Source organism: Delphinus delphis, chromosome 12 (genome assembly GCF_949987515.2).
Source record: "Delphinus delphis chromosome 12, mDelDel1.2, whole genome shotgun sequence".
Taxonomy (NCBI): domain Eukaryota; kingdom Metazoa; phylum Chordata; class Mammalia; order Artiodactyla; family Delphinidae; genus Delphinus; species Delphinus delphis.
Genome location: NC_082694.2, coordinates 35,365,106 through 35,390,348, shown reverse-complemented (window position 1 = coordinate 35,390,348; position 25,243 = coordinate 35,365,106). Strand labels below are relative to the sequence as shown.

Genomic DNA, 25,243 nt, shown 5'->3' with positions numbered 1-25,243 from the left:
AGGGTGACATCACTTGCCCAAGGGCTAACGGCTAGTAACTATCTAATGACTAGTAACGTGTTTCTCTACCCCTGCTTCCTCACCTGTGAAGTGGAAATGAACCCTCTACTCCGAAGAGGGTTGAAGGAGATGACGGATGTAGAGCCCAGCTCCTGGCTGAGCGCACAGGGCACCAGATGACAGATGAATCCTGTAGCAGCCCGGACTGGGCAAGGCTCTTCCTGGCGCCCACTTTTCAAGCCCACAAACGGAGCGGGTGGACAGAGCTATCAGTGAGGGCTGGCAAGGACCTGGGCTCTGCAGTCAGTCATCTGGTTTGGTCCTTGCCTCATGAGACCACAGGTGACCTTAGTTACTTACCCCTTCTAAGCCTCAGTTCCTCAACTTCAAATAGGGATGACAGGAGGGACGTGCCTTGGAGGGTGGCGTGAGGTCAGATCTCGGGCCCCCTGAAGCTCTGGACGTGCCTTCCAAGTTCTCTTTTTTTAAAAATCAGAGCCATTTATTCAGGATTGTCATAATCAGTAAATGAATATATACTGTCTCAGCAAATATTATTTTTCTACTTCACCAATTCTCCTTCAGAGCAATCCCCCTATTCCTTGACCATCAAACTTCTTGAAAACATGTTTTACGTTTGATGTTTTTATTGACTCCATGTTGACTCTTCACCCCCTATTAACCTGGTTTGTGCCCCTCCCAGTCTAATGAAAGAGCTCTTATGAAGTTCTCTAATCATCTCAATTACCAATCTTCACGGCTTGTTTCTCTCCATTCACTTTCTAATTCCCAGCATCTCCTGTTGCTTTTCACCTTTGCCAGTGGTTTGGAAAAGTCACCCTTTTTGGCAAGAGTCAAGACTAATGTGAAGGGACCCCTCTGCACATCTCTTTTTAAGGCCCCTACTTGGTTCTCTAGAGAAGAAGCTGAAATTTTCTTCTGTTACCCTTAAAGGACTCCACACTTTGTCACTGTAACATTTGCGTATCCAAAGATCCCATTTGGAACTGAAAGTGGGCCAAATATCACTAAAATCCAACCGCTCTGAGGAGACCAAGGATCTTGGAGTTGTAACAGTTGTGTTCTGTGAGAAACTATCTTCCAAACTCCACACAAACACACTCTTAAGGTTCAGCAGGAGTCAGTGGGAAACAACCTGGAGGAAGTACAGCGGCTCCCTCCGTGGAGCACGCTTGGGGGAAGCCAGGCCGAGGAAGAGGGGGTGTTCCCTGGGCGGTGATACAGCATTCTTTTCACTTGAGGCATCTGAGCCCAAGGAGCTGCAGTCTCCCCCGGGGAATATGACATAACCAGAGGCGGGAAGGGCCTCAAGAACAGACCGGTGTCCACACATCCTCCTCAAAAGGAAACCCCTTCCCATCCTGTGTGCGAGAGCTCCCACGTCCGCAGAGGCTCGAACGCCACCGTCTCCAGACAAACATCCCAAAGCCAGCGATCTCATAGGATGTGTTTATATTTACACGGTACATTTTAAAGCAATGGCTACATTGGTCATACATATTAGAAACCATAAAAAAAAGTTAAGAACTAAAATGTACATCATACACTTGTATATATATTTTTTACACAGAGGTAAAAAGGCTTATTATAAAAAAATCAATACAACGGGGTTTTTAGTATACAGGTAAAGAATGAATTATGCTTCAGGCACTTTAATTTGTTAATGTGAGCAAATAGCTTGGTGGGTTTTTTTGGGGGGGGGTGGGGGGGAGGTTCGGGGAAAGCTTCCAAACAAACTCTTTTGGTTAATGTTTTGTTACCACAGATACAAAAATAAAATCTGAATAATTTCTCTTAGGTGGTTGACATCAGTATGGCAAAGCTGACTGGGAAAATACTACACACTGTTCGGCTGCAGTGTGGCAATTAGAGAGAGACGTATTTACATAAATGTCCCCGTGGCTGTCCTTGTACCTTCTACACAAACCAAAAAGGATACGCGGAGTAAGAGTCACTAGCGTTAACTCTTCGAAGGGGTGGAAAAGGACAAGGGGTAAAGGAAGATAGAAACAGATAATGAATAAACAGAGAGGGCAAACAAAAGCGTCTGGGATAGGTATATTCTTACTGAAATAAATAGGGACGCTTGAACTGAGGTCTAACAAAACATACATTAGTGTTGTGCTTTGTAGAGAGGAGACCTTGAGAAAGACCCTGAGAAAATGCCTCAGGACGGGGGAGAAGATGGTCTTTCGACAGCATTTGGAGGCTGGCTGAAGGTTTCTAGATGTTCTCCAGGCTGGGAAGTGGCTCTGTTCTTGCATCACCAGATTAACAGCTCTCTGCTCCTTTCCCAGACTGGAAGAACCAAACCAGTCACTTCGACAAATGAAAACGTCTACCAACAAACTCATAAGCACACTGGGTATTTACATCGGTGATCTGATAAAGAACTGCAAAGGGCTCTCAGGTGAGCTGAAAACATTCCCAGGAAGGTAAGTGTGGCTAGCACTTTCCCAATATGAGTGGCAGACTAGAAAAAAAAGTCCCTTTCCTTGGAGACTGATGTCCTGTGTGCAATTGAGAAGGGATGGGGGGAGTGGGGAGAGAGGAATGAGGCCATGCACTCAGCTGGCGATAATCACAGGAAGATCATGGTGGGAAGAGCCAGCGTTGACAAGCCTGTCCCCTATGGTCTCCACGGCGTTCTGATTGTACTATGCTAGGTACAGGTAACCACTCTTCACTTTTCCTCTTTCTGCAATAACATTTGGCTATTCCTTGCAATATATTAGAAAAATACTCTTTTCCAGCTAATTAGAAGCCTCCTATGTGGCAAGGCGACAGGTGGACCCAGCCTGCTGACCTAACCATCCGTGCACCCAAAGTGGCAAGTTTGGGTTTGCAGGAGAAAGACACTTAGGCATCGGAAGGGTTTTTACATATGGCCTTGTTTTTTCCCAAGTGTAAACGAAGAATTTGGTGACGTGAAATTGAGTCCAAAATGAAAACAAAAACACAAACCCATGAACAAAATGCAACCCACCACTCTTCAAATTGATGACATTTAAAATTTCCCCCAGTTAATAATAGAAAATAGCCACTGGGGGGAAAAAAGCTCCCATAAGTTTTATTTACAACCTTTAGCGTTTCTCAACTGGACCGTGTTCGGGAGAACACTGGTTTGGTTTGAAGAGACTATTTGGTTTGCAAAACAATAAGCAAAATTCCTTACTTCATTAGCGGTTTCTTCTGATATTGCTAAATTTTTACAAGTGGCGGTGACATAATTTTAAAAAGTTCTCCTTTAGGGGTAACCAGGGAGGCTCGGAGAAACCTGGAATCCCCTTTCTAGCCCTGGTCTGAGAGGATGCGATGCAGTTTAAAGAATTTTCCTGATTCTCGCAAGTTAATCTGAAGTTAAGGCTCAGTTCTCAGTCATTTTACGAGAGAATGTTTTGCATCAGTGAGTAACTGACCGACTTTTTTGGGGGGAGGGGTGTGGAGACAGAAGATGATGATGGGCTCAAGGTAGAAACTGCAGCTTACATGGGAAGTTTGGCTTTAGAAAAGTTAAAGCGATCTCGTTTTGTGGTAGAAGTTTGTTAACTAGCTCACCTCCTATACATAATCACTGACTGCAGGTTAAAATACATCTGGCAGGGTTTCATCATTCTGACATTCCATTTCCACAGGAACCTGAGGAAGCAAACTCGTCAGCCACAGGCAAGCTCAACCAAGAGAAAGATGGTCTTCGGAGCTCCTGGAAAAACCAACGACAAAACCCACCCAAAAATCAGCAGTTCCCACTGAAGGTGCCTTGGAACTGGAAGAGGTGGGCAGGAAGGACATGAAATCAACACCTGGATGATGAGACGGTTAGCTTGATTACAGATTGTTAATAATACACGAGGGTCTAGGCGGCGGTTCCTCGCCTTAGAACACTGTGTGCGCACACGTGGGTGAGACTGATGCAGGGGTGCAGAGTCCACCAGGCAGGTTCCCCAGGCTGGAACGGCGCCTTGGGTACCCAGGAGCAGGCAGAGATGAGAGGATGGAGGAGACAAGTCCCCTTAGGGCTGTGGATGGAGGGCGGTGGGGAGGGAAACCGAGTCACACAGCTGCTTTGTGCTTCCCACCACAGCACCTGCACATCACTCCGCAGTGGTAGCAGGCCCGCAGGGGCAGGTAACAGCACATACAGGGGGCCAAGAAAGACAAGGCGATAAGGGCCATCCACCGGAGGCAAAACTTCTCGTCGCTAGTATCGCACGAGCACGGGTCTGTATAGTCCCCCTCGGGGTCTGACATACAGTGATAGAGCATGCTGTCCGCACACCACATACAGCTCACCCGGCGGATGCAAGTTCTCACGGAGTCGGGCGCGTCCTGACAGTGGCCCCTCCGGTTCTCCTCGTGGTTGAACATGTCGCGGCAGTACTCGCACCGAGAGCGCTCCCCGTCCTCTTTCCGCCGCCGGGACTTGCCCCGGGAGGGCTGGGTCTTGATCACGCTGCCTCCGCGCCCTTTAGGGTCCTCGCCGAGGCCAAAGTCTGAGGAGTCCACGTAGGGGTAGTTGTAGTCGTGCTTGGGGACCTCGCCCTTGGCGAAGCGCACGTAGGAGTCCGCGTCCTCCGAGGGGTCCAGGTATTTGCCCCTCACCGGCGCGTGCCGGTAATCCTCGTAGCCCGTCATCCAGATCTTCTCCCGGGGGTTGATGCGCACGATCTCCTCGTCGTCGTCCGGGAAGCTCACCTGGCGGTAGGGCCTTGGCATCGGCTGCCCCAGGAAAAAGGAGGCGTTACTTCATAGCAGTGGCAAAACAAACCTCCGATACGCATCTTTCACCTTGGCAAAGGCATTGCTTTAAGGAACTGACCCATCCTGTAATTACTGAACAGCTTGTGGGTCAAAGATGTGTTTCAAATTGTGAGTCCCAATCCCTTCCTGGGTCAGGAAGTCAATTTAATGGATGGAGACCAGCATTTCCCCCCTTTCTGTTGCAGTATTGCGTAAGAGTAAAGTGAATTTTCAGAAGCTGGACATGCCCAGATCAGAAAGCAGAACTTGAGGCCTCCCTAGAATATCCTCAACCTCCCTTCTGTGACCCCCACCCCTAAGGTAAGGAACAGTGACCCCTAAGGAACATTGATTTCTAACAGCTTAGATTAGTTTCACCTGTTTTTGTACAGCATGCTCTCTTTTTTAAGACTGGTTTCTTTTTTGTTCAGAGAAACAGCAGAACACTGGAGTGCACTGCATGTTACAAGGTAAGTACCCTTGTTATCTTTGTGTACATAACATGTGCCTACTGGGCCATGATATAAAACACATGTGTCACTGTGGGTCACGTGCAAAACAGCAAACTATGAGGCTCAGAAGTACCTTGTAATCTGGCTGGGAAGATAAGATGTTGAGATACGTTGAGATATGCAAAGGGTAAGAGTACAGGCTCCAGAGGCCAACCCGTGTTTGAATCCTGCCAGGATCTCACAGGTGGTGAGCAGCAGAGCTGGAATCTGAGCCTGGGATGGCCCAACCCAGGGCCACACCCTCTAGCCTTCAAACCCAACCTGCATCCCTTAGGGAGGAATAGTCATCTCTGCAGGTTGTCCCGTTACAGTTTGCATCAGTGCCTTGTCCAGAGGAGCAGGTGCTGAATACATAGTTATTGAGTGGATGCAGGTAAGCCTGCCTTGCACAGGGCATCCCAGTTGTGGCAAACAATGAGATTTTTGTGGCAAACAATGAGATTTTCCACCTTCGACGCCCTTTGAGCATGAAGGCTTTTTTGTACGCGGGCCTCTCACTGCTGCGGCCTCTCCCGCTGCAGAGCACAGGCTCCGGACATGCAGGCCCAGTGGCCATGACTCACAGGGCCAGCCGCTCCGCGGCATGTGGGATCTTCCCGGACCAGGGCACGAACCCGTGTCCCCTGCATCAGCAGGCAGACTCTCAACCACTGCGCCACCAGGGAAGCCCCGAGCATGAAGGCTTTTTAAGGGATGAGGAGCATGGCTCTGAGCAAACCCACTGGAGTGGAATTCGGACCATGAAATTTACCAGCAAGTCGCTAAGCCTCAGACTTGGTTTCCCTGACGAGCAAACTGCATAGGGCTACTGCTACTGAAAGAATGAAGAGAAAGAATCTGTGCGGTGTCAGCATAGGGCCGGTCACACAGGATGTGCTTGGTACCTGTTGCCAACATTGTCATTATAATATTGTCCTAGAATTTATCACATGGTGATTAGCTTTACTCATCACTTCCCACCAGAGCAAGGGCCACGTCTCACAGGCTCTGATTTGCCCTAATTCCTGCCAGATTCTTCATGTCAGAGTTTCCCCAACTTTGGCAAGTCACAATCCTTCATTATTTCAAAACAAATCTTGGGAGCTGACACAGACTTTGCTAATAATTTATTTTGCAAAGTAAGGAGAATCAAAAAGTCAATTCCCATCTATTGCTCCCATAATGTGATTTTAAAAAAGAACTTTTAATGCCAAAAATATTAGGAAGCACACACAGTAAAATGGATTTTGAAAAAAAGTCATATAAATCTATGTTATAAAACCTCAGTACCTCGTGCTTTTTCTCTTTTCAAAGCAGACTGGTGGCCACATCACCCACGTGGGCACCCGTCCACACCCCACAGTTTGAGAACCTGCTCTGAAAAACGGCCGCTTGGTAAATATTTGTTGAATTACTGAATTCCAGCTACAGCTCCCCAAGCAAGCCTGGGCCTGCAGCCCGCGATGCCAGGGCGCTCAAGCCAAGTGTACAGTATTCTGTGGTCCCAATCGCAGTCCTGTGCTTTCACACAAAGCCGGGAGGCCCTCTGGACACAGGAACGCATAGTGTTAGCGTATGCTAAGGCACAGTATGCTACCAGGAGGTAGCATAGTGTCCTGCGTGAGCGGAGACCTGCATTTGCATCTTCTTCCAGCAGGGACTCTGTCTCCCTAAGCCTCGAGCGTCCCCATCTCTCAACTGGGGATGCGGAGGACCTGCTTGTGAGTGATTTGTGAGGATTAAAGGAGATAAAGCACATGAAGGGCTTGGCGAGGTGCCCAGCGCACAGAAGACTCTGCGTTGAGGGTGAGTCGCCTGCACCACCTCCAATATGGGGGCGGAGGTACTAAGCAGGAGAAGAGGCCTAGGCTCTGGCGTGTGGCTGAACGCCAGGGGAAGGAGGCTGTTCCGGGATCAGGAGCCGCCCACCCCATGACCCCCCAGGAACGAGACCGCCGCTCACCTGTTCGAGGTGATAGTGGTCCGTGGGGTATGGGTCGTGGAGGTGGCCCAGGGTATAAATCCTCCGGTGCTCACAGGACGTGGGGGAGGAGACTGTGCGAGGAGGTTGTTCCCTCTTCTGAGACGAATTAGAAGAACTGTCTGTAGCTGTCTGTGTAGAAGGAGATAGCCGTGAGTTAATTAAAAAAACAAAAACCAAACCCGCACAAAAACCTAACACACCGTCTACGCACACTGGTGGCGTCTCGCTGGATTCCCCAGAATCTTGAGTTTATCCTGGCTCTGGGAGGCCAGAGGACCCCTGAAGGGCCAGGTTGTTTAAACACGGCGGGCAGAGAAACCCAGCCACAGACCCTGGAAAGCTGGGTTTGTTTTCTCCAACTGTGGGAGCAGTGACCGGCTTTGGGGAAGGGCTCACCGCACCAGGCCTGCTGCTGGTGCGCTCCAGCTGGATCAAGAATGGTCACCTGTTTGTGGCCCTGGCTGCGAGGTCCTCGGGTAAGCAGAGGAGATGCAAACAGGCAAGAATCAAACCCATATGTTCCTTTGTGGGGCTAATCCCAGCCTGGGGACGTCTCAGAGATGAAGGATACCTCGGGGGTATCATAGGTACTGGCTTTCCAGGAAGAAATTTTGTAATCTTCGGCTCGGAGGCAAGCCTGGGGGGGTCACCATCTCTGGAGAGGGAGAGCAGAGCTGTTTTCCCAGTAGAGGCGACGAGTTCAGATTGGAGCCTGCATGATGGTGTCTTAGGAAGGTGATCAGCTATCAGAATGGACTGTGGCTGTGGACAGAGCACAGGCCCTCTCGCCTCCCTGTATGCCCACCACCTAAGTGCTCCATGCTCCCCGGTGACCCCAGGTGACGGTCTCATAAAGACTTTTGTCAAGTACAGCTGACAACTGCCTTTAAAACCAGGGCCCCTCAGAATTCTCACTACACCTCTACTTCCTTAGAGTGATGGACCCCACCCACCCCTTTTTTTCCCGCAAATAAATGCAAAGGTTTTCCTTGATATCTAGGTGTCCTGTTTCTGGTAAATATCTAGGAACTCCTCCTTTGCTGTTGATTCTCACTCTTATATTCCCCTTATCGTATTTGCTTATTTATCTCCTTTTATTTTCCTGTTTTTTGTTCATGTCATAGATCCTCCAAAGAGCAAGGTAAGGTTGAAACAAATAGACTTATAAAAGTTATTCCCCCCCCATTTATAAAGTAATAAATGCTTAGAAAAATGGGAGTATAAGTATCCAGGAAAAAGAAAAGACACCCGTATTTCCATCATGCAGCACAACTGATGTTAATTTTTAAAACCTGGTGGACACGTGCAGCATGCCTTGGGAAACCCAAGCCTCCTGGATTTTTCTTTGATTCTGTTTGGTTCATGTGCTGCAGGGCTGATGCTGTTTCCAGTCCCACAATCCAGTGACTAATTCAGATATGGACACCCACACAGTCCTCCCTGAGGCAATATGGAGAGATTTCTGGATGGAGAGGTCAGAAAAGATGCTGTCTGTCTCTATCTCTGAAGTTAAGAGCTAAGGGTCCTGTAAGCCTGGAATCCTGGTGAGGCGGCAGGGAAAGAAACTGTGTGAGGATGAAGTGAGGCAAAACCAAGGGAAGAAGGCCCCCGCAGACACCGCTTGAGCTTCTAGATCCCTCCAAGCCTGAATCCTGATCCACCCTAAGATGTCCCAAAGGTAAGAGCCAACTCCCTTTGATAATTTAACCCAGAATGCGTTGGGTTCGGCCCTTGGGTGCACCTTTCCCCCATTCCCGATTCCTTCTCTGTGGCAGCCTTCCACCTGCATCACATTCCTGGCCTCTCTCTTGCCTCACTCCTCTGCAGCAGGTGGAATGGAACAGGGTGTCCAGAGCCTGCTACTTCCCTCTACCTCTTGGGAGCCACCCAACTGGCAAACTGCATGTGCTGGCAACCATTCTTGGGACAGTGCGGTCTACCTGGAGGTCGAGGGCCCACCCCACTGCAGGGAGGGTGTGGAGACCCCAGCGCACGTGTGCCTGGTGGGGCAGGTCTGTCTAATCCTGGGGTCCGTTCCTGGAATGTCCACTTGCCACAGGTGTAAGCCAGCACTAACCTCATCAGTAAAGAAAGGGCTCCTATCGTTTTTTCTCAACTGGTTCAGAACTCAGATAGGAAAGAGTTGCTATTTACCCCTCAAATCCCAGCAACTGAAAGAGACCAGACTGATACACAAGAATTTTTACTTTCTTCCAAACTCTGGTCTGTCCTCCAAGTCTCACCCACCCTTTCCTTATGTCTTTGCAGATCCTGCCTCCCTCTTTTAACACACCGGTGGTTGCAAGTTGACAGCACGACAAAGCAAACAACCCTTAACAGTCTCACATTATGTGAAGGCTTATGATGTGCCAGGCCCTGGCTACATGTGAACACCACTGCAGGCAAAATATTGTCTCCACATCACACTCAGGAAAACACAGACTCGGAGAAATTCGGGATCCTGCCGACCGGTGGCAGGCAACCACTGGCAGAGCTGGACAGAAATGCAGACCCTGCCCTCCAAGCGCGGTGGGATCTCAACGCACCACATCGCTGCTTTGCAAATCCTGGAGAGCCCACGCCAGTGCCTGCTCTGTGTTAATCTTGGTGAGATTAATACGAGTACAACTATTCCAAGTAAGACAGTGTGCCCTGACTCATACAAACTCAGGAGAAAAGGGGATGGTGTCTCAGAATACAAAGGTTTCAAAATAAAATGGACAACCTGGAAGAAATGGACAAATTCTTAGAAATGCACAAACTGCCAAGACTGAATCAAGAAGAAATAGAAAATATGAACAGACCAATCACAAGCACTGAAATTGAAACTGTGATTAAAAATCTTCCAACAAACAAAAGCCCAGGACCAGACTGCTTCACAGGCGAATTCTATCAAACATTTAGAGAAGAGTTAACACCTATCCATCTCAAACTCTTCCAAAATATAGCAGAGGGAGGAACACTCCCAAACTCATTCTACGAGGCCACCATCACCCTGATACCAAAACCAGACAAGGATGTCACAAAGAAAGAAAACTACAGGCAAATATCATTGATGAACATAGATGCAAAAATCCTCAACAGAATACTAGCAAACAGAATCCAACAGCACATTAAAAGGATCATACACCATGATCAAGTGGGGTTTATTCCAGGAATGCAAGGATTCTTCAATATACGCAAATCAATCAACGTGATACACCATGTTAACAAACTGAAGGAGAAAAACCATATGATCATCTGAATAGATGCAGAGAAAGCTTTCGACAAAGTTCAACACCCATTTATGATAAAAACTCTGCAGGAAGTAGGCATAGAGGGAACTTTCCTCAACATAATAAAGGCTATATATGACAAACCCACAGCCAACATCGTCCTCAATGGTGAAAAACTGAAAGCATTTCCACTAAGATCAGCAACAAGACAAGGTTGCCCACTCTCACCACTCTTATTCAACATAGTTTTGGAAGTTTTAGCCACAGGAATCAGAGAAGAAAAGGAAATAAAAGGAATCCAAAACGGAAAAGAAGTAAAGCTGTCACTATTTGCAGATGACATGATACTATACATAGAGAATCCTAAAGATGCTACCAGAAAACTACTAGAGCTAATCAATGAATTTGGTAAAGTAGCAGGATACAAAATTAATGCAGAGAAATCTCCTGCATTCCTATACACTCATGATGAAAAATCTGAAAGCGAAATCAAGAAAACACTCCCATTTACCATTGCAACAAAAAGAATAAAATATCTAGGAATAAACCTACCTAAGGAGACAAAAGACCTGTATGCAGAAAATTATAAGACACAGATGAGAGAAATTAAAGATGATACAAATAGATGGAGAGATATACCATGTTCTTGGATTGGAAGAATCAACATTGTGAAAATGACTCTACTACCCAAAGCAATCTACAGATTCAATGCAATCCCTATCAAACTACCACTGGCATTTTTCACAGAACTAGAAAAAAAAATTTCACAATTTGTACGGAAACACAAAAGACCCCGAATAGCCAAAGCAATCTGGAGAACGTAAAACGGAGCTGGAAGAATCAGGCTCCCTGACTTCAGGCTATACTTAAAAGGTACAGTAATCAAGACAGTATGGTGCTGGCACAAAAACAGAAAGATCAATGGAACAGGATAGAAAGCCCAGAGATAAAGCCACGCACACATGGTCACCTTATCTTTGATAAAGGAGGCAGGAATGTACAGTGGAGAAAGGACAGTCTCTTCAATAAGTGGTGCTGGGAAAACTGGACAAGTACATGTAATAGTATGAGATTAGATCACTCCCTAACACCATACACAAAAATAAGCTCAAAATGCATTAAAGACCTAAATATAAGGCCAGAAACTATCAAACTCTTAGAGGAAAACATAGGCAGAACACTCTATGACATAAATCACAGCAAGATCCTTTTTGACCCACCTCCTAGAGAAATGGAAATAAAAACAAAAATAAATGGGACCTAATGAAACTTCAAAGCTTCTGCACAGCAAAGGAAACCATAAACAAGACAAAAAGACAACCCTCAGAATGGGAGAAAATATTTGCAAATGAAGCAACTGACAAAGGAGTAATCTCCAAAATTTATAAGCAGCTCATGCAGCTCAATAACAAAAAAACAAACAACCCAATCCAAAAATGAGCAGAAGACGTAAATAGACATTTCTCCGAAGAAGATATACAGATTGCCAACAAACACATGAAAGAATGCTCAACATCACTAATCATTAGAGAAATGCAAATCAAAGCTACAATGAGATATCATCTCACACAAGTCAGAATGGCCATCATCAAAAAATCTAGAAACAGTAAATGCTGGAGAGGGTGTGGAGAAAAGGGAACCCTCTTGCACTGTTGGTGGGAATGTAAATTGATACAGCCACTGTGGAGAACAGTATGGAGGTTCCTTAAATAACTACAAATAGAACTACCATATGACCCAGCATGTACCCTGAGAAAACCATAATTCAAAAAGAGTCATGTACCAAAATGTTCATTGCAGCTCTATTTACAATAGCCCGGAGATGGAAACAACCTAAGTGTCCATCATCGGATGAATGGATAAAGAAGATGTGGTACATATATACAATTGCATACTACTCAGCCATATAAAGAAGTGAAATTGAGCTATTTGTAGTGAGGTGGATGGACCTAGAGTCTGTCATACAGAGTGAAGTAAGTCAGAAGGAGAGAGACAAATACCGTATGCTCACACATATATATGGAATTTAAGAAAAAAAAAATACTGTCATGAAGAACCTAGGGGTATGACAGGAATAAAGACTGTGTCCTACTAGACCTACTAGAGAATGGACTTGAGGATATGGGGAGGGGGAAGGGGAAGGGGAAGGTGTGACAAAGCGAGAGAGAGGCATGGACATATACACACTACCAAGCGTAAGGTAGATAGCTAGTGGGAAGCAGCCGCATAGCACAGGGAGATCAGCTCGGTGCTTTGTGACCGCCTGGAGGGGTGGGATAGGGAGGGAGGGAGGGTGGGAGGGAGGGGGACACAAGAGGGAAGAGATATGGGAACATATGTATATGTATAACTGATTCACTTTGTTATAAAGCACAAAGTAACACAGCATTGTAAAGCAATTATACTCCAATAAAGATGTTAAGAATACAAAGGTTTCTACAGATCTCAGTAAATACTTTCCGAATCAGTAGATAAGGGCCCTTCAGTATGATTCAAATCTCAAGGGTTAAACTCTTATCCAACACCCGTGTGCCAGGCACGTCTTAGGTTAGAAGCTACCCTCGTACTAAACACTGTAATACACACTTGCCATTTAGTTCTTGGAAACTCAGTGAACACATCCCTCACCTGGTGTTAGTCACCTGAATCCACCCTGTTTTCTGTGACCTGTGTCCAGGTTAACAATGTAGGGAAAGTCATTCTGAGAAATCAGGCACACCCGGTATTTCCTAGTACTCCTAAGCCAATCAGACTCTCCCTTCCAATGCTCCCATCTTTCCTCCCCAGCCCCGGCCAGCCTCTTCCCACTGTAAAGTGCAAAGTTCCTGGACAATTTTCTGACAATTCAGAGAACGTGAGACTGAGAAAGGCCTTTCGAATTCTCCTACTCTGACAACAAATCTGTACAGAGGAGCGGTGAAGCCAGAAGGCTGAGGTGTGCCCCCAGTTTACCGCCTCCTGCGGGGAGGTCCCAGCCCGGCCCACAGCCTCCTGCCGCCAGCCTGCTCTGGGCTGAGAGCACGCAGCAGAGGTTCCATCGGAAGCTGAGGCTTCCCATCTCTGCTATCAGATAAATCTTGTCAAGAGGCTCAAGTGACCCACCAACAGAAGGAATGTACTATCAGGGTATCTCCAAGAGAGGCGAGAGGAAAAACCTTTCATCACACGTACCTCTGGACTGGTGCCCCCTTCCCTGCTCGTGGAGAAAAGCAGCCACTAGGCTGTGCACATCCGCACATCAACAAGCAAGATTCTAGGACGTGTCTCTGTTACTTGTGTGCACAAGCTAATGACACCCACCAACCTACCAATCGGAGAGCTTCACCTTCAACCTGGAAAGACTGGCTGCGTTTTCAGCTCGCCTTGGTGGTGGGACGAGGGAATCTCGGAAGTGCTGCAGGTTTGAGCTCAAGAAGAACAAAAGCAGAGGTCCTCTGTGCTTGGGGACCTTAGGCTCCTTAGTGGGGTGGCTTCAGCGGCAGGTTTCCTGAGTCAGAGCAGGCAGTGCCAGCCTTTGATGCCACCCACTGTGAACAAGGCCAGACACTGCCACTGCGGCGCCGCCCACTTGTAGGAGGTCCCGTGTGACCGGAAGCAGTGCGCACAACCACTGTCACCTGCAAATGTACCCGCCAAAAAAACTTGCCTCTGGGTTTGCGTTCGACTCCAGCTCAGTGTCAATGCTCTGTTAAAAAGATGTCCAATTAAGAAGGCTGTAACCTAACATGAGGCACTGAACAACAGAAATGCGATGGAATGTTATAATGCTAAAAAACAGGGTCTCAGCCCAGGCAGACTGGATTTGAATCAATTCTCTGCTAATTATAAGTTGTCTGATTTTGGTCAAGGTGACCTCTAACTCCAGTGTTCACATCTGCAAAATGGAGCAAAAATTGTCCTCAGGGTTACTGCAAAAACGAAATGAGATTAAGCATTTCCATTTTCTAAACAGTCACTACTGATTATATAGAAAAGTTACTGATCCTGTGGATCGGGTCCCCTTGCTTAACTCATAAAAATTCAAATGCTTTATCCAGTGATTCTCTGGACTTTTCTAAGCAAATCCTGTCACCCACAAAAGATAGTCTGGTCTCCTTTCCAATATTTGTACCTTCTTTTTCTTGCCTTACTACATTTTGCCAGGGTTTCCAGCATGATATGGAAAACCAGAATGTCTCTGTTTGTCTTGAACCTAACTTTGGTGGGACTTCTAATGATTCTCTGTTATATATAATGTTTCCAGATAACTGGAGTGATTATAAAGTTCCCAAAGTTTTGGACTTCCCTGGTGGCACAGTGGTTAAGAATCCTCCTGCCAATGCAGGGGACACGGGTTCAAGCCCTGGGCCAGGAAGATCCCACATGCCGCGGAGCAACTAAGCCCGTGCGCCACAACGACTAAGCCTGCGCTCTAGAGCCTGCGAGCCGCAACTACTGAACCCTCATGCCACAACTACTGAAGCCCATGCTCCTAGAGCCCATGCTCCGCAACAAGAGAAGCCACCGCAGTGAGAAGCACGCGCACTGCAACGAAGAGTAGCCCCTGCTCGCCGCAACTAGAGAAAGCCCGTGTGCGGCAACAAAGACCCAAAGCAGCCAAAAATAAATAAATAAATTTATAAAGTTCCAAAAGTTTCCTTGGATTCTAGATTGCTAAGAGTTTTCACCAAAAGATGTTGGATGTAACCAGATGGTTTTTCTGTGTCTACTGAGATGACTACAGTCTCTCACCTTTGTTTCATTAATGCATGAATCAAACAGTTAAACTCTGCGAATATAAACCATCTTTGCATGCCTGGGATACGATCTACTCTACTGATCTTTCATTACATTTGTTTTATAAATATCTGATGTGATTTGGTAATATTTTACTTTAAAACGTTACGTCTAGATTCATAAGTGAGTTTGGCCCGTTTTTCCTCTACTTGAGCTCATCTTGCTAATTTTTGCAGCAGGGTTATGCTAGTCCTGTCAGCTGAGCTAGGCAGTGTTCTACCTTTTTCTATACTTTGGAACAATATCTATAACATGGAAGTTCTTTTAAAAAAAAAAATTGAAGTACAGTTGATTTACAATATTGTGTTAGTTTCAGGTGTACAGCAAAGTGATTCAGACACATACATTTTTTCAGATTCTTTTCCATTATAGGTTATTACAAGATATTACATATGGTTCCTTGTGCTATACAGTACATCCTTGCTGCTTATCTATTTTATGTACGGGAGTTACGTTTCTTAACCACCTAAATTTGGTCCCCCTTTTAAGGGGTACACCTTTGACTACATTTTCAAATTTTTCTGTGGTTATATTAAAACACATATTTTGAGTAATAAGCTTTGCATGGCCTGGTCCTAAAGGCAGTAATCTGAGACAAGAGTTTAATAAGGAAGCACAGGAGGCTGAGAAAAAGAAAGGGAAAGGAGGTAGAAGCAAGAGTCAGAGGGCACTAACATGAAAGAGTGGGCCCCTCCAACCTTAATAAAATAGAGACACGACCAGCCTGATCAAGTCCACACTGGTAGGGAAAACACTGGGAGGCTGGCAACCAACCATTAATTTTCTCCTCTCTCTTGGGGATGGAGGCACATGGGACGGATGCCACCTCCAGAGAGGCAAGCAAACAAGTACAGCTGCTTGATCCTCTCTGTATCCCCAGGAGCACATGAGCTGATGTGAACACGCAGCTTGTAGAGCCAAGCCTGATCCGAGCAGCCATTTCTGGGGAGTGACAGGCCTATGTGTTTTGAATAAGGCATAGAAAACGAAGTGAAGAAACTCTTTAAGGAGCTAATCTGCGCCATCCAGGAATCATACAGAAACGTTAAGCAAAAATAGCACTCCTCGGAGGGAACTGGGAAACCTCGACTCTAGGCCAGGCTAGGCCACGTGTCTTGGGCCAGGTGTTAACCTCTGTGGGCCACAGCGTCCTCATGTGTAAAACAGGGAGTCGCCCTGGATGATCTCCAAGGGCTGTTTGAGTTCTAAAACTTTTCTGTGTAATCGTTCTGGCTTCCTCCTCAGAACGTTACAGAGGAGTCAGACTATTGCTTAGTTGATTCGAGAGCCACAGGATGGATGCCAACTATACCTCAATAAAAAGTAAATAAAATAAGTCATCACCACACAGGAAAAAAAGCTGCAGGATTAATTCAGGCTGACAAAAGCAGAATTCTGCCCTGTCTTGTAGATGCTGCGGAATCTTTTTTTGGCTGTACCCTGCGCCCTGTGCAGGATCTTAGTTCCCTGACCAGGGATCGAATCTGGGCCCCCTGCAGTGGCAGTGCAGAGTCCTCACCACTGGACTGCCAGGGAATTCCCGATGTTTTGAATTTTTAAAGACAGCTAGCTAGTAGTTATGACCCCAATTTGTATTATTTTTACTGCAATCTACCACCAAAATAGATTTCAGCCACTGATACAACCAAAGCAATATTCAATATTCTTCCTGTTGCAGGGGCTTCCATTTAATTTTTTTAAAAAGCATGTATGCACATGTGCATTTATATATAAGTATATAGCATTCTCCTCAGCCTCGGGCTGGGCGATGAGACTGATCTCATGGAAGTCTGGGCATCTTCTGCCTCTCAGAAGACAGTAAACTGTTCTGGGCGTCAGGAGACTGCCGGCTCCGGTGGTTTGGCGCTGAGTTGTCGTTTCTAACTCTTCAGCAAAGCAAGCCTTTCCCCTCAGTAGCTGTTAGACTGGCAGGCCTATGGCTAATCCTTTTCCCTTTGGTAAACAGGAACTTGTCCCCCATTCTGTCAACAGGTCGCACTGGCTCACCTGTCCTCAGGGCCTACATTGGTTCCAGGTGTCCTCTTTCAAAGAGGCAAGCAGAGCAGGAAATCTTTTATGGCTCCAGCTAGCAGGCAGTGTGGGTCTAAGAGGCTGCTGGTGGGGGGAAAGGAGATGACTCTGTCCTAGACTCTAAGACATTATTCTGTCCAGGACCCGGAGGGTAGATAAAGTGGGCATTCTTCTACGGTGAAAAACAACAACAAAACCAAAATTCCCACACATTAAGAAAAAAACACAAGTTTTGGGGCTTCCCTGGTGGCGCAGTGGTTAAGAATCCGTCTGCCAATGCAGGGGACACGGGTTCGAGCCCTGGTCCGGGAAGATCCTACACGCCGTGGAGCAACTAAGCCTGCGCGCCACAACTACTGAAGCCTGCGTACTCTAGAGCCCATGCTCCGCAACAAGAGAAGCCAGCACACTGCAACGAAGAGTAGCCCCCGCTCGCCACAACTAGAGAAAGCCCGCACGCAGCAACGAAGACCCAACGCAGCCAAAAATAAAAAAATTTATAGGAAAAACAGTTTTATGTTTCTAAATTTTGAAATTAGGTGAAATTTTGACATGAAAGGAAAGGACTCTGATAAACCCACAGCTTAGCTTCACTGGCAGGGCTGTGATCAGGAAGCGGGTTTCAGGTAACCTTGAACATGTACTCTGCATGAACTAATAAAATGGAAATAGTAGTATATTACTATCCACAGCTTAAAAAGATGAGATGATACATGTGTAAGTGAAGAAAGACACAAGTTGGTGGACTACCAAAATGCCTTTGGGCTTCCTGAAATTGAGAGCATCTCAAAGCTTTTGTTTGAACCTTAGACATTTAATTGCTTTAATTTAGCCACTGTAGGTATTACGTGTTGAATAAAAAGATCCTCCTCTTACTGTGCAATGTGAGCTTGATAATTACTGGCATTCAGAAGATAAAGCAGCTCCCACCCATCTTCTGAGAACTTCCATGCCACCCCAAGCAGTGCTGGGTCTCAGCCAGCAGCATTAATGGGACGCCGCTCCCTGGTGTCATCCACAAAGCATAGCTGTCCTTCCCCCAAAACATTTTTGCTTTTCTTAACAAACCGCCATAGATTAGTTCCACTAGTCAAACCCTGTAGAGGTAATTTACATTTCAACCTATTTTCTCTTTTACTTATTCTGTTCCTGCACCACTCTATCCCAGTCCCTTAATTCCAAGGGTAAAGACAACAGAAACATTTTTTTTTTTTTTTTTTGCGGTACGCGGGCCTCTCACTGTTGTGGCCTCTCCTGTTACGGAGCACAGGCTCCGGACGCGCAGGCTCAGCGGCCATGGCTCACGGGCCCAGCCGCTCCGCGGCATGTGGGATCTTCCCGGACCGGGGCACGAACCCGTGTCCCCTGCATTGGCAGGTGGACCCTCAACCACTGCACCACCAGGGAAGCCCAACAGAAACATTTTCGATCAACTGACCTTCTAAAATGTGACTGGGGCTCTCAGGCGGGCACAAGAGAACCCCACAGTGCCACTGAAGAAGTCAGTGAGGTTTTAAGCCAATGTACTAGTTGAAAAGTCCATTATTTAGGCGGCTCTTTGGCAATGATGAGAATCTGGTATATTTCATATGCGAAATCTATTGAAACTTATTAAATAAATATTTCCTTTTCTTAAAGTTCTCTGAAAGTCAGCAAGCAGATTTGGGGTTTGCATTCTAGGTGAACAGTGTATGGAACTGAGCACAAGTTGCTTCACCTCTCTGAGCCTTGGGGACTTTATCTGCAGAAATGGAAGTGTCAATAAGTACCTCATGGTCAGTTGTGAGGACCAAATACAGTAACGTACGTGAAAGTGCAGGGCACAGTGCCAGGGATAGCCCCACGCCACAGTGCCTTTCCTTCTCCTCCCCTTGGGCCAGCAAACAGAAACTCAAAGGAAATATTTCACCCTGGGAAGGTTTTGAGTCCAAAAGGATCAATGATCACAGCTAATTAATGGCAGAACCAAATTTAGACTCCTGGCCTCCCCCCAACTTCCAAACTCTGCACAAACAGGAGTCATATGCCACTTTACCTTTTAAAAACATCCCCTTTCTTAGAAAATCAGTAAACGAACCCCATTTATTACAAAACTGGTAGATTTGCCTTCAGTTTTAATGTGTGTTGGGGATGGATTAGGTGGAAAAAACTCTTCAAGAAAAGGAAAACTTTGTGGTATGCTGCAGTCTTCTGCTTCTATAAGTGAAAGCTTGATATTTACAGAGTTCCACAAATTCATTTTTTTCTACTTAATCAAGAATGAAAATAACCACAACTTGCAAAGACTCAAAAGCTCACCTAAGACAAACTGCTGCTTCATACTTTGGTTTCAACCACATGTTCTAGCCACGCTTTAGAAAATAGCTGAAGTGGACAGGAGGTGTTGGAGATGTCATTAGGAGCAACTGCTCTGAATAACCAGAAAGTAATCAAATGCAGCTTGTGAGGAACAGGATATCAAGGGTTCAAGCATAGGGCACGAGGAAGAACCACGTTTTCCAGTCTGGGCAAAAACATGGCTAAAATCTGACAATGCTGTAAAAGACATTTTTCCTACGTGAAGGAGGACTGCCTACCTAAACAATTAAAGGACGATGAAACACCACAACATAAACAAAAAAAGAAAAAAAAAAGAAAGGCTGGTTAACATCTTTACTGGAGTATAATTGCTTTACAATGGTGTGTTAGTTTCTGCTTTATAACAAAGTGAATCAGCTATATGTATACATATATCCCAGCCAGCCTTTCTTAACTGGGTTCTAGGAGAGAATTCCAACCCACACAAAATGCTATGAATGACTCTTCTCGATTCTGCAAATGACGGTACACAGTTAGTGCTATTCTAGGTGCACAAGAGAGAAGTTAACTTGTTACATAGGATGGATGCTGTGAAGTGTGAGGGGTTCATTAGGAATCTCTATTGAGAAGTGCTGCCCAAATCCAGAAGCAATACTGAGGTGGGAGAATAAACCTTGGAGGTGGGAAAATAAATCAAAACCTTATAGGGAGTTCCCTAGTGGTCCAGTGGCTAAGACTCTGCACTCCCAATGCAGGGGGCCCCGGGTTCGATCCCTGGTCAGGGAACTAGATCCCACATGTCGCAACTGAGAGTTCACATGCCACAACTAAAGATCCCACATGCCGCAACTAAAGATCCCACGTGCCGCAACTAAAAGATCCCGCGTGCCGCAACTAAAAGATCCCGCGTGCCGCAACTAAAAGATCCCGCGTGCCGCAACTAAAAGATCCCGCGTGCCGCAACTAAAAGATCCCGCGTGCCGCAACTAAGACCCGGCAGAACCAAATAAATAAAAAAGAAAAAAAAAACCTCATATAGGGCCGGACTTCGTATTGCTATTCTGCGGACTTCTAGGCTGTAACACACACTCGGGCTCCAAGTCCGTCACATGAATGGGCCACACGGGGCACTGGTTACATATTTATCCTCTTATCTCTTCTCCCCTTTCCAACTTGGGTCCAGGAGAACCTAAAACATAACTCTTGCATAAGACTGACATATAAAAAATAGAGCAGCTGAAATACCATAAATATAATTATTCAATAAATGCAGAGCAAAACGGCAGTGGTGAACGGGATGAGCGAGGAGATGGTGTTCGTTGCTCCTCCACTATGAACTGGCTGTGTCATCTTAGGCAAGTCGCCCATCTGACTGCACGACTTGTGTCTATAAAATGAGGCAAATCCTACTTTGTTTGCCAGAAGGAAGGAGGCTGGCTCAGCTGACATGAAAAAATCCCTTCCAATTCCAAGACCTAGAATGCTGAGGAGTTGGCACGTCTACAGGTATTCTCACCTCCTTGCAAGCCAAACATTTCCAGCTAACTCTTTTGTCAGGTCTCCTACCTTTAATGTGCCATTATTTCCACGGTGGACACACTTTCCTCCTCCCTTGACCACCCCCCTCCCCGCCTTTTTGAGCAAACTCCCTCTTATTTTTTTCTTTCTTAAAAAAAAATCAATACGTGTATATCATTTAATAGCTCAAGTAGCGATCTCGCCCCTCCCCATCTCAGCTTCTCACTCCCCAGAGAAATAAACCTTCAATTCTTGTGGCTCTTTCTCCTTGTATTTCTCTCTCCATCTTTCTAACAGCATCTTGTTAATACTACTCTTTCCTGATTTGCAGCTTTGGATATTATTTAAGGCCTTCTTATTATGGAAGATGAAGACTTAGCTATTTTCTACACCCCAAGTATCTTTCTATAAAGCAAATATTTCCCTAATCCCCCAGCTTTAGAGACAGAATCCAGCCACTCAGCACAATGACAGCTGAAGCACCGACAGCACTTGACCACAGATTCTCAACGAGCCTGCTCTGGAAGTACGTGTACCCTGCAGCTGCATTCTCCCAAGATCGTATTAAAATTCTCCTTGTCTAGCTACGAAGATGCTAATACCATTTGTAAATGATTTTAGAGCTCTGCAGCAGTAAATAAACCACCAGGTTTCAATGGATCCAATCCTACAAGATAGGAACTTGGAAGATTGTTCATTAAATGACTATAAAACCCAGAGCCTCTCTAGTTCTATGTAGTCCCTTTACTCACTGCCTCCCCATCCCCGATGACCCCCCTTCCTTGTGGGCCCCAAACCCTCTGGGCCCAGAGTCTTCAACTGTAGGGCTCCAGGAGAACGTCAGTCCTAGGCTGGGGAGCAAAGCAGCTCGGCCTCTCCGCGGAGCTACACTGTCCATCTCTCCAGGGCACGTGGGCCTCCTCCACAAGACACGCCAGAGCACGTGTCTCCCCCACAAGACAAAAGCACAACAGAGGGATAGACTCTCGAGGGTCCTTCCGTTCTGTCCCTCTCAAGGCTCTCCGGCTCCGGGGAGAGAAATGAAAAGCTGTCTGCCAGAGGCACGGATGAGAGCGGGCTGACTCTCACCAGGGCCCCCAAATGCCCGCCACAGAACACTAGCCTCTGTTGTCGTTGCTTTATACCCTCTCCATTACTCATCTTACAAATCTGTACCAAATGGCTCAGGCACTGGAATTCCCTCCCACATCCGTATTTAATGCCGGGCACACCCTGGCCGCCTAGGGATTCGCGTGCACCTGGATGGATCACGGTATCTGAGGTCTCCCAGGGAGCAGAGGAGACCGTGCGGGGTGGACGGCAACAAGGAACATGAACAGCCAAAGGCTCAGAGCAGGTGATGATGCTTGGAGCTCGTCTCCTAGTTGTAGATGCGTCGGAAAACACAGCAAGAAAAATATGACATGAAGCTACTGAGAATCCCTCAAACTCACCCACCTTTAGATGGTCCCCCAGGATAGCAATAAAGCCAATGAGTAAAATACGAAACCCTATGATTGTTACGTACTATATTGGGGTTCAGAGCACCCATTTATTGAGCACCTATACAGCAAAGCTTTATAAGGTTGTAGAGACTATAATGAGGACTGCTTCTAATTAGATGAAGAGTCATTCATTCAGCAGATAAAATACGAACACCAAAAAAAGCGGCAGGCTTTCAAGTAGCAAGAGAGAAATAAACAAGAGTACTATGGGATTTGAAAGAAGAGAGAACAATCATAATTGGTTCAGGGAGAAATACTAAGACACATAGATGGATAAATAGCCCAAGACTCAGAAAATCAGAGCAGTGGCTAATCTGGAGTCTCTGGTGGTGGTTCCATCAGGAAAGATGTGGACACACACCAGGCTGGTGGCAGGAGAGGCGTGGGATGACTGCAGAGGCAATGTGTTGGCGACTGGCAAGACGCATGGGCAGAGTACGTGGGTATGTGTCTGCACACGCGTGCACACATGCCAAGCTGGATGCTAATTACCATCCTGAGAAGTCAGGGGGACAGGCTGGTTTAGGCGCCGAGAGTCAGGAAAGTATGAGACAGCCCATGCTTGGCGAGCACCCAAGCCCAACAACTTCTCCACAGTGGATATGGGGGTGCCCCTTCCTCCACTTCATCCCCCAACGTGGAACATGCATCCATATGTTGTCCAGTGTCCTATTTTCCTCCCGGTCCCAAGGAATCCCCTGAAACAGAGGGAAACTCCTGGTTCCAGCAGCAGAAACAAAAGACCTCCTCCTGGTTCCTCAAGTTATGCCTCTAAAGGTTTTCTCCCACATACGCTGTTCTCTTAGAAAATTCTCATTCTGGCTCGTCAAAAGTTGTAAGAGGGTCTATCACCATTTATACTCTTTCTATAATAAATGAGTTCCAAGTTCTAAACATCTGTCTTACCAATATAAGTTTTAGAACGCAACAAACCTTGGGAAGCTATAGGCTACACAGGAGTTAACGCAGCTGCTCTCTTCCATGGCTCCAGCTTTCAGAAATCTCCCTGATTTCTTAGGACAAAATGTCTCAAGACAGGGAGCTCGTGAACAAACAGGAAACCTGGCGCATTAGTCCCTGACGACACTCCCATCCTTACATGGGATGTTGCTGATAGTCAATGGCTTAATGACTGGGCTTGTCTTGGGGAAGGGAGGTAGTATTATTAATAGGCCCCTGTTTGTAAACAAGTGGAATGAAGGCAAGGATCATAGACATCAGGGCCCACAGGGAATGCAATTAAGTCGCACTCCTCCTGCAGTGAGTTTCCGAGTGTCTGGAAGCAGCGGAGCTGTTTCTATACTTCCTTCCAGGCATTCGGCCTTACCCTAGAACAGCACATTGATTCCCTGTGGATTAAAGGACAAAACCAGGAGGGATGCTGGCTTCCATCATCAGCCTGTTCCCTCTTGCCCTCTCCTGCTTCCATAAATCACTTCTGGCAGGTAGCTGGGAAGCAGCTGCGAATGACAGTTTTGCTCTGGAGCACAGGAAGCCACCTTTTAACCCGCCTGCTGTTGTTTGTCTCTCAAAACGTGACAAAGGAACAGATGTAAGCAACATGCCAACTGTCGAGAGGATCTGCTTGGAGCGCTATAGGAAGCCTGCTCAGAGCCACATTACACCAGCCGCTGTGCGGAGGCACAACTGAGTTCATTTCCTGACATATCCCCCACACACACACACCGTTGCCCCCGTCCCAAGCACTCTCTACTCATGTCAGGTCGGGGTCTGCAATGCTCAGGCAACTCAGTACATGCATCCCTGCTGCCACCTTCACTCCCCGCCTCGAAGCCCGTTCCCAAACCCTGTTCTAATGCCACCGAGGTCTGGTCCAGCCTCAGCTCCCAGGGGTCTTCTCTGACCCCCACAACCCTCCTTGTAAAGGACCTTGGGCCAGAGCACTTTACAGTCTGTGCTGGCTTCTAAGCTTGTCACAGGCCTATCTCATTGCTGTCCAGACCACCCAGTTACCTCCATGAGGGCTTGAGCTGGGTTCACACACCTCTGTCTTCCCAAAGTAGTGCTTTTCAAATTACTAGTTGCAGGATGAGCGGGTCGGGAATAAAGTTAAAGGATTGCAACTAATATTTAAAATATTAAATAAAAACACAGCTTATAAAAGATACTCTTGGGACAACTGAGGAATTATCAGGGAACTATTAGATGATATTATGAAATTCCTATTAATTTTCTTAGGTCCAGTAATGGTGTTGTATAGGAGAACGCCTTATTTTTACGCGATGCATGCTCACGTATTTAGAGGCGACTTACTTTCTACTGGATCAGCAGAAAAATTATGTGTGTGTGCGTGTGTAAGTTCACACGCATGCACAGATAAAGCAAATGGGGCAAAATGTTACAACTGTTGACTCTAGGTGTAGAGTATACAGGTGTTCACTGTACTATTCTTTAAATTTTCCTGTATGCTTGAAAAGTTTCATAATGAAAAGCAGAAGAAAATAAAAACAGAAAAAAGTCACAACGCAGGGCATGAAATACGATCTGGTTTGGGATGTCTATGGATGTGTGTCCTAGGTTACAATTCAAATTTATTTCTTCCTGTGCGTCAAGGCTGAGACTTTGAAATGCTGCCCTACAGCTCCTGATGGCACAAGCACACAGCAGGTGCACACTGAACTGTTTGTTTAATTAACTTCTAAA

At 46.3% G+C, this 25,243-nt stretch overlaps 1 protein-coding gene, 1 long non-coding RNA gene and 1 other non-coding gene across 3 annotated transcripts in view; 1 reads left to right on the top strand and 2 right to left on the bottom strand.

Annotated features, from left to right (window-relative positions):
* Window positions 1-3,734: 3,734 nt before the first annotated feature.
* On the top strand, window positions 3,735-7,007 carry LOC132434849 (uncharacterized). Its single transcript, XR_009521432.1, has 5 exons — window positions 3,735-3,839; window positions 4,968-5,082; window positions 5,193-5,231; window positions 6,567-6,647; window positions 6,907-7,007. It is a non-coding gene; the product is annotated as an uncharacterized lncRNA (long non-coding RNA).
* SPRED2 (sprouty related EVH1 domain containing 2) overlaps window positions 3,820-25,243 on the bottom strand; it is a 119,480-nt gene continuing 98,056 nt past the window's right edge. Inside the window, exons 5-6 of the mRNA XM_060026478.1 lie at window positions 7,216-7,365; window positions 3,820-4,740 (exon numbers count right to left, since the gene is read on the bottom strand). Of these exons, the coding sequence (XP_059882461.1) occupies window positions 4,075-4,740; window positions 7,216-7,365 (816 nt within the window). The 3' untranslated portion in view covers window positions 3,820-4,074. The remainder of the gene's footprint in view (window positions 4,741-7,215; window positions 7,366-25,243) is intronic.
* Window positions 16,691-16,763, bottom strand: TRNAG-GCC (transfer RNA glycine (anticodon GCC)). The gene has a single exon. It is a non-coding gene; the product is annotated as a tRNA-Gly (tRNA).